This window comes from Aulonocara sp. 'chitande type north' Nkhata Bay, linkage group LG3 (assembly GCF_057382095.1).
Source record: "Aulonocara sp. 'chitande type north' Nkhata Bay isolate Kocher_YH1m ecotype deep benthic linkage group LG3, A_spYH_male_GT1.1, whole genome shotgun sequence".
Lineage (NCBI taxonomy): Eukaryota > Metazoa > Chordata > Actinopteri > Cichliformes > Cichlidae > Aulonocara > Aulonocara sp. 'chitande type north' Nkhata Bay.
The window spans coordinates 37,827,637-37,844,265 of NC_141346.1; the positions used below are offsets into that span (position 1 = coordinate 37,827,637).

The 16,629-nt window shown below is 40.0% G+C and overlaps 1 protein-coding gene across 2 annotated transcripts in view; it reads right to left on the minus strand.

Annotated features, from left to right (window-relative positions):
* Window positions 1-7,367, minus strand: part of f13a1b (coagulation factor XIII, A1 polypeptide b) — a 13,663-nt gene extending 6,296 nt beyond the window's left edge. Inside the window, exons 1-4 of one of the 2 annotated variants that reach the window (XM_086279504.1) lie at window positions 7,135-7,367; window positions 3,110-3,334; window positions 1,899-2,087; window positions 28-276 (exon numbers count right to left, since the gene is read on the minus strand). In XM_086279504.1, the coding sequence (XP_086135630.1) occupies window positions 28-276; window positions 1,899-2,087; window positions 3,110-3,296 (625 nt within the window). In that variant the 5' untranslated portion in view covers window positions 3,297-3,334; window positions 7,135-7,367. Of the gene's footprint in view, window positions 1-27; window positions 277-1,898; window positions 2,088-3,085; window positions 3,335-7,134 lie in introns of those variants that run through there. The other variant, XM_086279506.1, reaches the window with a different exon arrangement.
* Window positions 7,368-16,629: the final 9,262 nt, after the last annotated feature.

The window sequence follows — 16,629 nt, forward strand, 5'->3', positions numbered from 1 at the left end:
ATAAAAAAAGAAAACAACACAGCACACCTGCCACCCAGGGATTGAAGAGGATGTACATGTCCCTGGTGCTTTCCTTCCTGGTCCTGCGGATGCCATAAGGTGTCACCACGGCAACGTACATCTGGTACTTCCCCACAATGCAGTTTGCTGCTGGGGTGATGGCCATGGTGACCACGTTGTCAGAGGTGTTTGTGATGCGGCCTTCCCAAGTGGTCTGACGCTGCTTTGTGGGGAAGACAGGGACGTAGGTGCCCTTGCTGAACTGAGGGCTGGAGCCTGAGGGAGCAGCAAACATCAGCACATTTACATCATCACCTTTAAGTAAATATATTCTGGTGATTTATGTTTATGCAGGTCTGCTCTGATTGTTCCTAAAGCAATAATAATAATAAAAAACTGTACTCTTTTTTTTAGATATCCCCCCTGGGTCAACCCACCTGAATCAAATGATTAGTTCATTACCAGGCCTCGGGAGAACTTCAAGACATGTTGAGGAGGTAATGTAGCCATTTAAATCAGCTGTGTTGGGTCAAAGACACATAAAGCCTTTTGTCTAAAACTATTTAGAAATACTCCAAACTTAACTAACATTATTAACAGGATGCAAAACTGAGGTAGCACCAAGAATAGAAATAGAACAATCCTTTAATTGTCCCACAAGGGGAAATTTGGTTGTAACAGCAGCAAGAAAGACACATATACAAACAAACAGGACACAGAATAGAAACATACACAATTTTTTATATATTTACATCAAGGACTATAGTTACCAAAAAACAGAGTATTGTACCGTTATTAAAATTAAATAAAATTAAATACAGATAAGAGGCAAACCCAGGTTGTAGTGTGAATCGGTTGATAAAATTACAGCGCTGATGTAAACATCTGTGTTTGGTGGGAGCAGTTTTGATTGTACAGTCTGACAGCTGCAGGGAGAAAGAACGTGTGGAAACGCTCCTTCATGCATCTAGGATGCAGCAGTCTGTCACTGAAGGAGCTCGGTTGATCTGATATCCTCGTGTTGGTGTTGTTCCCAGATCATCATACTAAATGTTGTTCCAGGATCAACATTGCAAGTGACCAATCAGAATGTTGTGACGTCATACCTTTGCGACTTCGGGAAAAACCGGCGTAAAACAAAAAACTGTACTTAAGCTGCGTGAAACCGCCTCTGTCCGCCGATCAACGGACCCTGACCCTAACCCTAACCGTAACCCTTTAATAAACAGTAAGCAGAATTAATATTGTCCTTGCAACATTGGAATTTCATAAATGCACGAATGGCTTGGCGCGCAAAGGAATAACGTCACAACAATGTGATTGGTCACTTGCAATGTTGAACCTGGAACAACATTTTCATGATGGTCTGGGAACAACACCAACACGAGGATATCAGATCATCCGAAGGGGGGGCTCTGCAGTTCGGCGACAGAGACGTGTTGACTTTTGCATGTAATACCACTTTGTACCACTAGATGGTGCAGCGAATCAGTGAAATCTTCATTTAAGAACACCTTGAATTTTTATTTGTCACAGTGGCCTGGAAGAAATTTAAGGCCTCACTAGGAGAGAAACAGATCAGGCTGGTTGAAAAGAAAAATTAAAACTTGAAGAGAAGCACAGATGTGAAAATGTCGACACCCCGGCTTGATGCATGCCAAATAATCCAGGTAAGGAAATCCTAAAAAGTGAATCTGATCTGCATCTGAATCAAGTTTCTTGCATTGCAACACATCTATCTGGTAAAATTTTGTCCCCTGGTAGTGTTTTTAGTTAAATACTGTAAAGGGTAATTACAAAAAGTACCTTTAAGCCCTTAGTTGTTTACTTTAAAACTACGTTACCACCTGCTCCATGGGGACCACAGATAAGAGTAGTACTTAGTGGATTTAACTCACCGATGACAAACTCCAAAGCGAACTTATCTTCAGCAGGTTTGTAGGGACGACTGAAGGTGATCTTGACCTGGAACTCTTGTCCTCTGCGCACGATTAGATAGTCAGAGTGGTACAGCGCGGTGTGATGAGCTATCTTGTTGCTCTCATCGGGCCTTTTCATCATGTCCACCTCACTGATGTCCAGATATTCTGAACAGACAGGGAGAAACAAAGAGAGAAGACACAGGATGCATAAATTCTCAATGTTTCTTTTTTTTGTCTCCTACCACAAGAGGACAGTGATCGCCCCACTTTGGAGGAAATCAGATGAGTGACAGAAAATGAAGAGAAGCATCTGTAGAGAAAGTGGATATCAGATGCTGCTGATCATGCTTCCAGAAAAAAACTGTATTTTTCTAGAAAAACGTATTTTTTTTTTTTATTATTTCTGACCTACATGATATTCAGAACCCAGTATGTTCTTCAAAAGTTCAAAACTTTATCAAGCTTATTCACTTGCAGTGGGGACGGCTGAGCTGAAAGTCCTCAAATGACCTTATCTGAAAACTTTAACTTGGTTATTTCTCTGGCTTAATATTACACTTCAGTGGTTCCCCAGTCCTGCTCTCGGCATTGAAAAGGTCACTCTTATTTTGTGCTTTGCCTCCCACAGAAAGCCTTTGGATGGTCGTAGTCAACAGTTTATGTGATGAAAAGCTATCTTTTGGGAACACAGTCTGAACTGTTCTCTCCTTATTAAAAACATAAGTGTTGCGCCAATAGGGAAATTCAATCGACTGTTCATTTGCGGTTGTTTACTGATGTAATTCCAGTCATTGCTTTCATAAATTCCTGTTACATCTGGATATCTCTGTGTGTGCAGCTCTTTGACGGTAATTCAGACTGCAGTGCAGTGACATGCAGCAGGAAGTGAGCAGAATTTATCCCCTTTGGACGTCATTCATGTGTCAGTCATGCGTAAAACGTACTGGAAACTGACAGGAAAGGGGCTTTATCTTCTCCACAGAAGACCCACTGTGTCATCAAATAACTTTTTTTATTTTATTTTCTATAAATAACAGCTTACTGTCGAGAAGAACAGACTCGTCCAGTTCTTTACATGATCTGACAAGCGTCTTCCCCTTTGGGTTTACTGAACTTTTTTCTCACTTCAATGCATGCATATTTTCAAGAAACGTATCACATACATAAACATGAAATTCCTCCTTCACCTGTCAGAGGAGGGTATCCCCTGGGGCCTGGTTGAATAAAGTACTCATACTCGGGGATGTCGCTTGTCTCAGAGTTGGCGCTGGCAGCAGGAGCTGCGGTGCGGCCACGGTTTGTCACTTTGGGAGGAGGTCCAGTGGGAGCGGGAGGAGCAGGAGAAGGAGCCGCGATGGTAGCTTCATCAGACATGATAGTGATTGCTCAGGGTGGGTGATTTCAGACAGGAACTAGGAGGGAAGAGAGGATGTGTGAATACTAAATTATTAGCAATGCTGGGTGAAATAGTAGAGTCAGTGTCATGCAACTTTAAACAAGTCCAAATCTGGGCACATGCCACAGACTGAAGCAGAATCTGTAAGAACATAAAGAAAGTGAAGAAGAATGTGCTCACCTCCATAACAGAATTAAAGACCGACACCATTACCATCAACAACAACAACCATCTTGTTTTATTTACTGTTGGTAAAATTATTTTCTTTCCAATTCATCTGTCAAGCTCCTAAAGGCCTGTTTTCAAATTGATCTGCCTTCCACCTCTGGAAAATTGGGGAAAGATTTTCATACATATATAGATAGATTAAAGTCCAAAAAGATCACACGCTAAGATGAAGTTGGGGTGTAACCAAACCTTCCACATGCCTCGATAAATACTTTTCGGGTTATATCTTTTATGTCACACATGGCTTGCATGTGTGTTTGTGGCTTGGATAGAGACTTGGTTTATAGTCACTCCCATTCCTGCAAGCTCCTGGTCATGAAAGACAATTTTAGTGTTTTATGATTTATTTTCACTCCACAAATAATGTTTGTTTTTGTGGTTACAGAACGTGGAAAAAATGACATAAGCTTCAGCACAGAGCATTTATCATGTCTAAAAGAAAAGGACTTATTCCAGTCATGAATGGAAACCACAAAGAATCTTACTTCAGTGTGTTTACTGAAGTAAGATTACTTAGTTTGGCAATAATATCAATAGACTTTATTCACATGTCAGTTTGCAAAGTGTTTTGAAAGACAGACAACACATTGTAGGTGATAAAGGTACATGAAGCTGAGCTGTGGCAGAAAACAAAAGCAAAGCTCCTGAAATCATTACGAGGAGATTTAAAAATGGGGGTATGTGTTATTACTACTAGTAGTACCAGTGATTGTATGTTATACAGTGGCAGTAGTTTTTTCCCCAAATGTTTGAAATGTAACTGCATGCTTTTATTACTGTGATATTTATATATTTTTTTACTTTTAAATCTGAATCTTTAGGTGGTTTGGGGCATTTTATATCCATATCTTACATATTCTAACTTACTGAGCCAGTCATATCTGTCACTGGTGGTCAAAAGGTTGAGTCTGTTTGAGTTTATAGAAAAGGGAACAGTCTGTATTTGTTCAAAGTTGTTTTTTGCTAACATCGGGTCAGATTACATAAAGGTTGTGACATAAAGCACAATGCCACTGGTGAAAATCGATAACTTTTTGCTTTTAATTCATGGTTAATCCACGTATAGAGGTGTCTTCGTGGTGCTAATAGTGAGCCACACTGTGACCTCAGTGTTTTCAAACTGCGGTTGTTTCTTTGGTAATAGGTCAGCACATTCGGCTGCTACCTTTGTGGTTTGAGCCCACTCATGAGAGTTTCCTGCTTTAGCAGTGTAGTCACTCTTAGTTCAGATATCAAAACCTTCATACAAAAACTCAAGAAATAAAGCTGTGGATTAACAGAGCCTGGCTGTTTAATCAATAATGAGAGAAAAGATGTAAAGATACAGCTTCTATAACTTAAGAGCAAATAGAGGCCCATTAGACAGGAAGACACAGCACACTCTGCAGCCCCGTAGTTCAGCCTGTTTCTGTTTCAACCAAAGAGCTGGTGGGTTGAGCCACCCTGGGACGCCCATTGTTTTTGACAATGTAAGCTCTCTGATTATGGTGGTAAGCTTGCTACTCTTTGCATTCACATACATAATCTAAGGACAAAGGAGAAGCTTTTCATTACTGGAAATGTGTGGTTTCTCTCAGCAGCCACTTGTGGTCTGTGTTTTATTAGCCAATCACATCAGAGCAGGCTTTTTTGCATGCTGGTAAACAGTGAGTAAAATGAGGATTGCATTTGCTGAACTCCAATCTCAAATGCAGTGGTTGTTGTCTGATGATAATGTGCCTTTTGTTAGCTTTTTAAAATGACCTGCATTCATAAACAATAGATGGTGGCCAGGATAGGAATTATTTGATTGGATATCCACCGGCTCACCTGGAAGTTCCCAGTAAATTACTCTTTGCTTGGAGAGGTTAAGTCATCAGAGTAAGAACTGTGATGAGGATGAATTGGAATATCAGGTTGTGCTTTATGCTTTATGATGCATAAAGAGATAACTTGCATGTTTGACCTTTTGAATCCATTTAATGTCAAAGTCACACCCCTCACGCCCTCGAGGCTTCGGGTTGTTTTTGGCTTAATCATGCAACTACTGTTGCTAAGAGCCTTGCTTTTAGACTTGAGACTTGAGTAAAGGCAAAAAAACAAACAGAGGTATAACTTAGCAGAGCTGTTTGACATGTATTTCCTCTTACTGGGGATGAAAGGTTCAACCAGCATGCCCACTCCAAGAGGTCCTCCCACATTACGTTTTGTGCCATAATGCATGGGATATTTCAAATTGTGTAGGCTATATTGGGCTTAATGATACTTTGCATCACTCTGTCTTTCCAAGGCATCCCAATGAGGCAATCTGTGCCACTGGTGGTTCAGGTGAAAACAGAGCGCTCACTGTGCTGTATGATGAGTCATCCAGCACACACCCCCACATTATACAACAGTGGGTTTTACTCTGAGCCAGGTGTTTTTACCACAGACTCCACATAGTGTGCACCCTGCAAGCATCTTATGAAAGCAGCACTTGTGTATATAATGCTTAAATCAGCCTTTCCTATACTTATGTAATCTTTATGGCACTAGCTGCACGCCTTCCTGCACGGCAGTGGCAGCCCACTCTGCCTGTTGCAAGCAGGGTTTTGGTAACCCCCATCTGGGCTGAAGGGTTGATGTCATTTTTGTCCTGTTTCTTGTTTTGTGGATTTAATGAGTCACTGAGTACACCAACTGTGTCTGTTTGCATCCTTTTGGTTTATTCACACCTAGGGCCAAGTTTGAATCCAGCAGTTTGATTAGTCACCACAGTGGTCATTACCTTTTCTCTTTTTGCAGCTGAGCTATTATACGGTCATATTTAGTAAAATATTAACTTGGGAGAGTAATAATACCCACCAAATGAATATATTAAAGCAAAAAGGACACAATTAACCTAACTCAAAAAGTTAGTGGATTGGATAAAGTATGACACTGTGAATGCTGAAGTGAATCTGCAAAACTGTCATAAACTGAATAGCTGTAATCATAATTAAACCTGTTTTGTTACTTTACAACACTACTTCTCTGTTTTCGAATAACACTGGAGTGCTTAATGTGTTTGTTTTTTTCAGTGTTTTTGGGGCAACTGCTGACACAGAAAAAAAACCCCTGCAGGTAAAACAATAAAACCCTGAAAAGAGCCAAAGACTCTCGTTAAAGCCTTTATTTAAGCAGACTAAGTCTGGGATGCATTAAAGGGTTTGTAGACGCAGCATGTGCATAGTTAGTGATTAACCTCTGGTTATAGTTTTTTCATTTGCACATATATTAATAACTCTGGTCATTTTCTCACAGTTACTGCCCACTGATAATGTTCAGGTTATAACCACTTGGTTATTACATTTAGTTAATTTGGTGGAAAATGTGAAAATGTGACCCACTAAACATAACTAAATTAAAATGCAACAAAGTGTATCAGTAAGAGTGATGATAGGGCATATAGTGATGTGCTAGAAGCTTCGTTAGACACACTCAGAGTTGTTGTGATTGCACAACAACAGTTCTTAAATGACTCTCAGATGGAAATACATTTCTTCACATCTGGAAGTTATAAACAAACATTTGCCAAATTGCAAAGGAATTTTAGTGTAGTAAAATAGTTTCACCAAAGCTATTACTTACCAGTCAATCTTCGTATATGGAAAGAGCTCAAAATGTGGAGCGGACACAGACACACCTCAGCTGAAGTTGTAGAGGAAAGCTGTTGTTTGTTGGAGTCGGTCTGCTGCTGCCCCATGCAGGAGTCTTCTGCTTCTCCTTATATACCCCACTGAAGGAAGGAAAAGCGTGTGTGTGTGTGTGTGTGTGTGTGTGTGTGTGTGTGTGTGTGTGTGTGTGTGTGTGAGACATCTGCAGAGAAAGACGTGTAACTGTGCTGTCCAGCTTAGAAACAGGATGTGGAATGTACCATCTTCATACAACCCACAGATGGATGCGGCTCAGGCACATAAAGTCACTGACTAAGTTTCTGGTTTGAGATATTTGAGGACTCACATGAATAAACCTGCACTTAACTCTTTCTACCTTGAACACTGCGGAAACTGTTATTAAACACAACACTTCTTAAATGTTGCTGTTTACAGTCATAAAAGTAGATGCAGTACGTGGCAGAGTAGCAATTCAGAATGTTTTTATTTTATTTTGTTTTCAGAAATGCTTCAAATAAAACCACCTTTTTCTAGCTCATTTTACATCACACATCATGCAGTTTAAAACATATAACAATAGTATCAAAAAGGTATTATTACAGTTTCTGTTAGGCAGTGTGATCTTTAAAAAATGAGGAAAATTTATACATTTTTGTCTGATTGACAAGCTTCCTTTTTCATCATGGCAATGATCCCAAACATACTGTCAAAGCAGTAAGAACATACCTGGATGGAAAAACACACAGAATGAGACACTTTGTGTGCTATCCCTAAATCATTGCACCTTTTTCCCACTTTCAAAGCTAAATATAAAGAAATGAGAATGGCTCAAGACTTTTGCACAGTACTGTACACCTAGAAGGTTCACTCTAGACTTAAACATAAGTGCTTCTGAAATTAATAGTAAATTTAACTCACAAAAAGTAGCTGTCGACCTTGTGTTATGTTTGTTATGTATTAATTTAGCATTGTAAATTATTTATAGTTTCCTCCCACTTATGTCGGTTCATTGTTGGTTCAAAAGCATTTTGATGGAGGATGTCTATTTCAGTGTGTTTATAAATTAAATGTGATTTGTTTTAGCTTTCTTTTTTAAATATAACCCTTTTACTCAGTATAAGATGTGGTCTTTGTGCTGCATGTTCATTCACTTTTAATAGCGGTGACTCTGTTTGTTGTTGCTATTTGCTCATGTGCTAGTTTTATTGAAAGTGTTGGCTTTGGTTTTTTATTATTTCAAAGTTATGATAACTCTGCTACGCCACTAAAAAGTATTTGCCATCTCAGTCTGTTTGTGCTGTGTTTAAAGTATATTTGTATGTATATAATAAATAGCTTCACAAATCAAGCTTCTTGGTTTGTCAAATGACTCCAAGAAAAAAGCATAACATTTTCTCTGCTGGCAGGAATACAAAGTTTATGTAGAAACCATATCAGATGTGAAAGAAAAATCCTGATGTGAAAAACTGGGGTTAAAGCCTGGTCAGCTTGGGGGAAGAAAAACATACCTGGTTATGTTTGTAAGCGCGTGGTCTGGGGTTTTTAAAAAAGGCTAAGGTTAGACGGTATGGCAAAGCTATTTATTCTATCATTTCTAAAACTGGCTCATGGGAACATTTTAACTCTTGAAAGCCCAATGATCCACTGGAATCACTGGGTGAAAATTCCTATTTTAACACTAAGGCAACTAAGGAAGTACTTGCTTTACTTGTTGGGACATTTCTACACTGCTTCAGCCTCACACTTGTTGAATCTCAAGTTGCATACATTGTTTTTGTTACAGTCTGGCTGAGTAGCTGACTGTGTGAAGTATGAACAGTAGACCCGAGTGCAGACAGAACGTAGAACGTAATTGAGTCAACAAGAAAAAAGAGCCGTTTAATATGGCTGATGGAAAAATACAAAGTAATGCATATGTCAAACAAAGACGAGAACAAACAATGACCTAAACTGGGGAAACTAAAAATAAAACATGAAAAACTCTAAACATGAAACTTGGCGTGGATACAAAGATACCTGATATGACATAGACATGGCGCAAAAGACAACAGACGCCCTGACATTAAACAAAGGAGGACAGAGGACTTAAATACACAGAAAGATAAAGAGAGGATTGGGAACAGGTGGGCCCTCAGCTGGGACAAATCAGACCTAACGAGACAAGGGGAAGCAAAACAAGACACACTGCACACAGGAAAGTGCTCTAGCACTATATGAGTGCTTGTGTATTTATACACAAGCACTCATATATATTCAAATAATTTAAAAAAACTTTCATTTACCTGTTACTACCACACACCAAATCCGGTCGTTGGTACTTGCTGGCTTGTGTAGCCTCTGGGTAACAAAAGCTCAGCACTGCGCCCAGCATCCTGGAGTACTTCTGTTGTGTTTTGGAGTTTTTACGTGTTTTTGAGTTTGTAGGTGCTTCGGAGTTGTTATGTGCTTCTAAGTTTTTACGTGTTTTGTCTGTTGGGGCCACCGTAAATATACTTTTATTTATTCACTCCACATAAAATGTAATAAATAAATCATATAATACAAAAACCAACTGGTCACAGTTCAACTTTTAACTAAACCTGCAAACCACAACACAATTAAATATAAATTAAAACAAAAAGAAGATGCACATTCTCTGTCATACGGGCCTGCATGAATAAACTTTCTGAATCCTTTATCATCCGCAACTGAAAATAGTTGTGGATGATTACTATACCTTTCCAATGTGACTGTCACAATCCTGGGTCTTATGACCCAGTGTTTTGAGTTTTAGTTCATTTTGATGTTTTAGTTTATGTAAGCCCTTCAGGTTCCTAAGTTCATTTGTTATCATGCTTAAGTGTTCTAGTTATTATTTCCCCCTCGTGTTTCCAACTATGGTAAATCTCCCCTGCTTTTCATGTGTTTCATGTCTGTGTCTTACATTGTGAAGTTTGGGTTGTCATGTCTACGTCTCATTATGTTTCCTGTTTTATTGTGAAGAGGTCTGGTGTTTCTGTGTTCATCGTGTTCAGTTTTACTCTTCCCCTGTGGCGTTGTTATGTTCATGTTGATCTTCTGTGCCTTTCTGTTCCATGTTTCAGATCCCTATGTTCTGTCTCCCCCAGCCTGTTAAGTTCACATGTCTTGAGTTCCGTCAGTGTGTTTCCTGTTTTACTTTCACAGTCTGTTCTATGTTAATGTTTCTAGTTTTGCTTCCCTTGCCTCGTCCTGCTTAATTACTCTCAGCTGTGCTGTCCTCCTGTGGCTCATTCCCCCTCGTTATCCCTCAGTGTATTTAAGCCCCAAGTTTCTCTTTGTCAGTGTTGCGTCCTCCCTCATAGCTGTGTGATTTTTCCCTGTGGCACCTTGTGCTTTAGTTTTCCCAGGTTAGTTTACTTTGTATTGTTTTTCGTGTCCCACTTCACGCCAGCAATAAAGCTGTGTTTTTTGCGTTTACCTTTTGACTCTGTGAGTTTGCGTTTGGGTCCTACTCTTGCCTGCACACAGCCGTACTGTGACAGTGACGTTGTTATCCCTGGCTCTCTTTCTCTCTTTCCCTCCCGCTCTCTTCCTGTGCTACTGCGAGTGTAACTACCGCCTCTGATGGGTTTAGATTTTATTATTGTCATTTGTATTAAGAAATATTTAACCATATATGCTTAGAGGTGTATAATCGATTGTTTAGTGATTGGATGTGTAGGGTTAGGGGTTGGGGTAGTTAGACTACTTTAGTAGTCTGCAACTTTGTGTGCATTCCAGAGTGTTCTGGCATTCACACCCACATCCTAGGAGCATGGGAGAGGTCGTACCTTCTCTTATTGTTTTGTGGTAGGATAAACGTATCTATATCTGTTTTAGTCTAAGTGCCTTTTGTTTAGATGAACTGCTGGACTTCCAGACCAGCAGGTTTAGGGAAGTCTTTATGTGGTCACACACTGACCCCACACACACACACACACACACACACACACACTTACACAACGCACAGGTAAGGTACTCTTTGTGTGTATGTAGACGTCGTATGTCAATGAACCTATGCATATTCATGTAACCTCAATAAAAGAGCAGTGTTACAGGGGAGCGGATGAGAGCGACTGGGGTCAAGCGAAGGGACGGCGTTTTTCCAGTTCTCTCCTGTGCACGAGAAAGATAAAGAACTTTGCCTACTCGTGTCTTGCTTTGCTGTGTAATTAAATTGTCCTTAACGTTCCAGTGAATAGGTTTATGCTACAAACCTATCAGCCGCTCCCCCCTCTTCCCAGTGCAAAGCACAAGGCTCGCGATTGGAGTAAAGCAGAAAAAAAGTGCAAGAGAGAGGGTGAGAGAAGGAAAAAAAAACCCACGGCTCGCGATAAGGAGCCGGCTCGCGTCGTTCATGTCAAAGATCCGGCTCTAAGAGCCGTTTCGTTCGCAACCGACACATCACTATGTTCCAGTTTGTATTCTGCTAATGTTACCACTGCTATTTTTGCTAATATGGTATTACCACCTTTGCAAACACTGCTACATCTGTGGCTGCTCGCAGTCACAGTTAGCCTGCTCTAGCATTAACATGTTGCTGTGGAGTCACTAGATGTAAACAGTTTTCCATACTGGCACTGATATTGTGTCAAAGGTTAATAAAGAGCAACAAATGAGTCCAAAAACAATAGAAGTCAAAACTTCCGAGGAGTGGATGGTTAGTACATGAACAAAATATCTCTTTCATTAATACGTGAGAAAGACTTTCCATCAGTGGTACTCAAACCATAAAATATGGTTTAATTTTCAGAGCTGGAAAGACGTGCACTCTTAAATCAGCCATAAAAAGAAACTTTATTGGCCGCAGTTCTTTTACTTTAAAAATGAAACCCCACAAGCCTCACGGTTCAACTAAAATTACAGAGGGAACACGGCACTGTACATTTCTGTGTTTCCCATTTCCACCACTAGCACTTATCTTCTCCATTGACCAGTTAATTTCAGGGGCAAACTAATCAGCAAATGCCGATGGAAATTTACATGATACATTAAAGAGAGCTCCAGCACAGATGGTGGAATTTTTCGGGCTGATTTTTTATTCATGATATGGACTCTTTTAGATGCTGGACAGCCTCACATTTGGATGGGATTGCTGCCGCTGCTGCAGGGAGTCCAATAAAAGTAATTCATTTGACATTTACAAAAAGCAGCGCGCGTGTCAAAAGGCATCCATCATGGTAATACTCGCAGAACACTTAACAGACCTCAAAACAGCTCCGCTTGGGTTAATGGTGCCAAATCAATATGGCTGATTCAGTCCTTTCCATAAACAGGGTTTGTTTTTATTAACCCTGAGCAGTGCTGGAGGAAAGGTTGAATCATAAAGAACATGATCTAATATTTGTGTGTGTTTTCATGGTGCTCACTGGACAGGACAGGAGAACATGGTGTACCATGTGTGTATACCCAGAGAGGCCACACAGCCAAGGTGCAGGGACACAATACAACAACTGTTAGGAAATAAATGCATCCCGTATTTCAGATTGACCTGGGGTAAAGCTAAATTGTTATTTTCCTCTGTGCTAATCTAGCTTCTTTCTCATACTATATTTAAGTAAAAATAAAATATATACAGCATGTATAATATGTCTGCCTATGAACAAACTGAAGAAATGGGAAAAATTCTGTTCAGTCCATTATTTCAATATTTCATCTCAGAATCTCAGTTCTTTTCTCCTGCTTTTTGTGTAACTGGGAACATAATCTCTCTGTGAGGCCCATTTAATAGCTGTTCTAGCTTTTCTATCATATCGCCTAAGTTTGTTGTCAGTTAGCCCGAAAGACCCACAAAATCGTTGTCCATCACTTGAAGGTGGTTGGATGCTACTGGATATTTCAGGACACGGTTGCTTAGGTAATCCTTCAATGTCTTTTACTACCAGGTCTTTATCCTACACTCATTGGCAATCGCTTCACTCACTCATCTGGAAGTTATAGGAATACAGTGGCTTGCAAAACCCTAAAAGACTGGCAGCTGTAATTGCAGCAAAAGGTGGTTCTACAAAGTATTGACTCAGGGGGCTGAATAATTACGCACACCCCACTTTGCAGTTATTTATTTGTAAAAAATGTTTGGAATCATGTATGATTTTCGTTCCACTTCTCACATGTACACCACTTTGTATTGGTCTTTCACGTGGAATTCAAGGGGGCCGAATACTTTTGCAAGCCACTGTATTTGACCTGCGCGGTCACCATGCCACCATTTTTCTTTGTAGTTTCTGGTGTTCATATCATTATGAATCCCTCCTAGTATGGCTGTAGCTTTGATTTGTTGGTCAAACATCACTTTGAAGCTGATGGACAGTCACTTGTAGACATTACGAGTTCAGTTGCCTAGAGGAGGCTCTTAAGCTTCACTGGAAGCAACATGGAAACCAGAAACCACAGAACGTGAATAAGATTCTGCAAGTAAGGAAGAAATAAGTGTTGGTAATGGGAAGTGGGTGAGAGCCAAGATAAACTTCTCAACTTCCAGGTGAGCGACTGGAGAGTCTGGAATGTGTGACCAGATGTCAATTTGTCAGCAAATTGGTATTTACAACAAGGTCATATATCAGAGCCATTCTTCACTGTAATTGGTAATGAAGTGAATTACTGTCAGTGCGCCCCAGGGCAGCTGTGGCTACAATGTAGCTTGCCATCGCCAGTGTGTGAATGTGTGTGTGAATGGGTGAATGACTGAATGTAGTGTGAAGCGCTTTGGGGTCCTTAGGGACTAGAAAAGTGCTATACAAATGCAGGCCATTTACCATTTACCATTTTTACTTCAGTCGCTCACATGGATTTTGATTGTAATTTATCTCAGTTCTTCAACATTAGCGGTTCATTTTCCCATAGTTGCTCGATGCTGTGAATGTCATTCAGTTTCTGTGCAACCCGGTCACCATGTCACTTCTAGTTTGGACACAACTTAAGGTCAAGATGTTCAGATCCATAAAACCACAGAAAATAAATAACCAGGGATAAATGGACAAAGCAACACTGAGAACAGGAATACCAGAGGGTAAAGATGCACAGCTGTGCCAAATCTTGCCAGAAGAGGAAGTAAAACTAAAACATGGAAACAACTAAAACAACATAATGTAGAAAGATAAGTGAATCAATAGAGGAAGAAATATGGGAGAGCAGGGGGATTACTGTTACTATAAATACAAGAACCAAGCACCAGAAAATAAAAAAACCAAACTCATCCCTAGAAAATTGTAAAAAAGAAACCAGAGACTACTTGCTAACAAAGTAAAAACAGGAAAATACCCAAGAGATGACCACTTAATACTGAGACAGACTACAGTGTACAAAAGGAGCCCCAGAGATACATAAATAAAAAAAACTTATGAACAGCAACTAGAAATCAAGTGTAACAAAAGATAAAAATCAAAACCCCGAGCCACCAACAAAAAACAGACATAAAACTAAGAACATAGAATCACAGTGAAATCAAACAGAGGGGAGAGGATGTGGAGGAGGGAAGAATACTGAATGCTAAATACAAATGAACCACTACCAGAGAGCACAGAAAGACAAAGGGAAATGCTTTAACAACTAAATAAACACCATAAACACAAAAAGTCAGCAGAACTAAAATACAAGGACTAAAGGGTACAAATCCATCCATCCATTCGCTTCCGCTTATCCTTTTCAGGGTCGCGGGGGGCGCCGGAGCCTATCCCACCTGTCATAGGGCGAGAGGCGGGGTACACCCTGGACAGGTCGCCAGTCTGTCGCAGGGCCTAAAGGGTACAAATACTAAATACAAATACATTTAAAGTAATAAATGAAACCAAAACCACACAGAAGCATAATGAAACCAGAAAACAGCTAATAATAAACACTATTTCAAGACATGCGTTGTATGTGTAGTCCACAGTTGATTTTAAACAGTGATGGAAGTTATTCTTCATTAACTATAAATAAAGTTTATGACTCAGTGAGTTTGTGCCAGTGCTGAAAAAAGGAAAAAATAAATGGTTCCAAAAACAGTTTACTAAAGAAAACTGTAGTTGGAGCAGAGTCTTTCTCATGGCTCTGTATGTCAGTATCTAAACCAACAGCTTGTTCAGCTGTCATGACAATCATCATAGTTTTTCTCTATGCTGTTTGAAGACTAGTCATCGGAGCCCACCATGTCTAAATCAGGGATGTCACACTCATGGTACATTGAGGTCCACACACAGCGCACTTTGATCTGGAGTGGGATGAATGAAACTGCACTTTCTGTCAGTGTAAAGATGTTTAGACAGTGAAAAACAGAAACTGGTTTTCAGCTCTGTCATTTAATTACTTATTACTTAACTACTTTGGTGTAGCATAACTGGCTTTAGTCTATAAAACTTGATGTTAAAAGTCCAAAGATTTATGGCCTCCTTTTCCAAAGCTGTCCAGCAGGTTGAAGTCTTTGCTGGCCCTCATTTTTGACCCACCGGTCTAGATCTGTAAGGTTTGATCAATATTTGTTGGTTGTACCAACATCCAAAACTGTAGTTTTGAGGTTGTGGGCCCCAAATCATGGCACTTGTTTCCGTTGGACGTAAGACTCATTGAAGCTGTTCATGTTTCTAAAATAAAGAAAGAGGCTTGCCTTTATTTAGTTTTATCTGTTTATGCTATTTTAATTGTTGCATCTTATTCTGTATTGTGAAACACTTTGTGAATGTCGTTATTGAGAAGCGCTATTTAAATAAAACCTTACTCACTAACAGCGGAAACATTTGCTCTTTTTAGTTGTTTTTTTTCCTCTCTCTCAGCTGCCGTTTCCGAGTTCACTCTGAATTTGCATGATGTAAATATGGGGAAGTGATTGTAGGATGGTTGGCGGCTTCAGTTAGTGTAGTGTAGCCGTCAGTAAAATGAGGAACATAGTGCATCGTGGTGCTCTGATAAACGTGATGAAACGTGCTCTTCCTTCTTCGACACAGTTAGTTTCAGTTAGCAACACGTTTCTGAAGTAGAAAACAAACATTAAAATTCTGCATCTTAAATAAATGCAAACCTGTCTTCATCCTTTGTGCTTTATAAAACGGGATCTTAAATTAAAGTTTGCATGTGCTTCCTCAGTATGAAAAACCTCTGTGGCGATGACAGTTATCTTATTTCGAGTCGTCTCTTGTCGCTCATGGGTAGAGGAAACCGAAGTTCCACACTCTTAACCACAGAGCACCATTTGACGGTAAGGAGCTCTGCAGTTCTCAAGATAACACATGCATCTGCTCATGTGTGCATGCAGAAGCATGTTCTGTGTATGTTCACCGTGTGCATACATGTGTGAACCGTTGCATCTGTGTGCGGCATGTAGGAGCAGAGACGTGTTGCCTGCGTTTACTTTGCAAACATGGACTGTCACAAAAGCTCACCGTGCCACCCGTCTGACTTCCTGTCGTGTTCAATGAGAGCAAGTTAAAAAACCACAGACAGGTCACGTGAGGCAGCGAGTCTGCCTCCCTCAGACAGTCTTTGTTCACTTTGT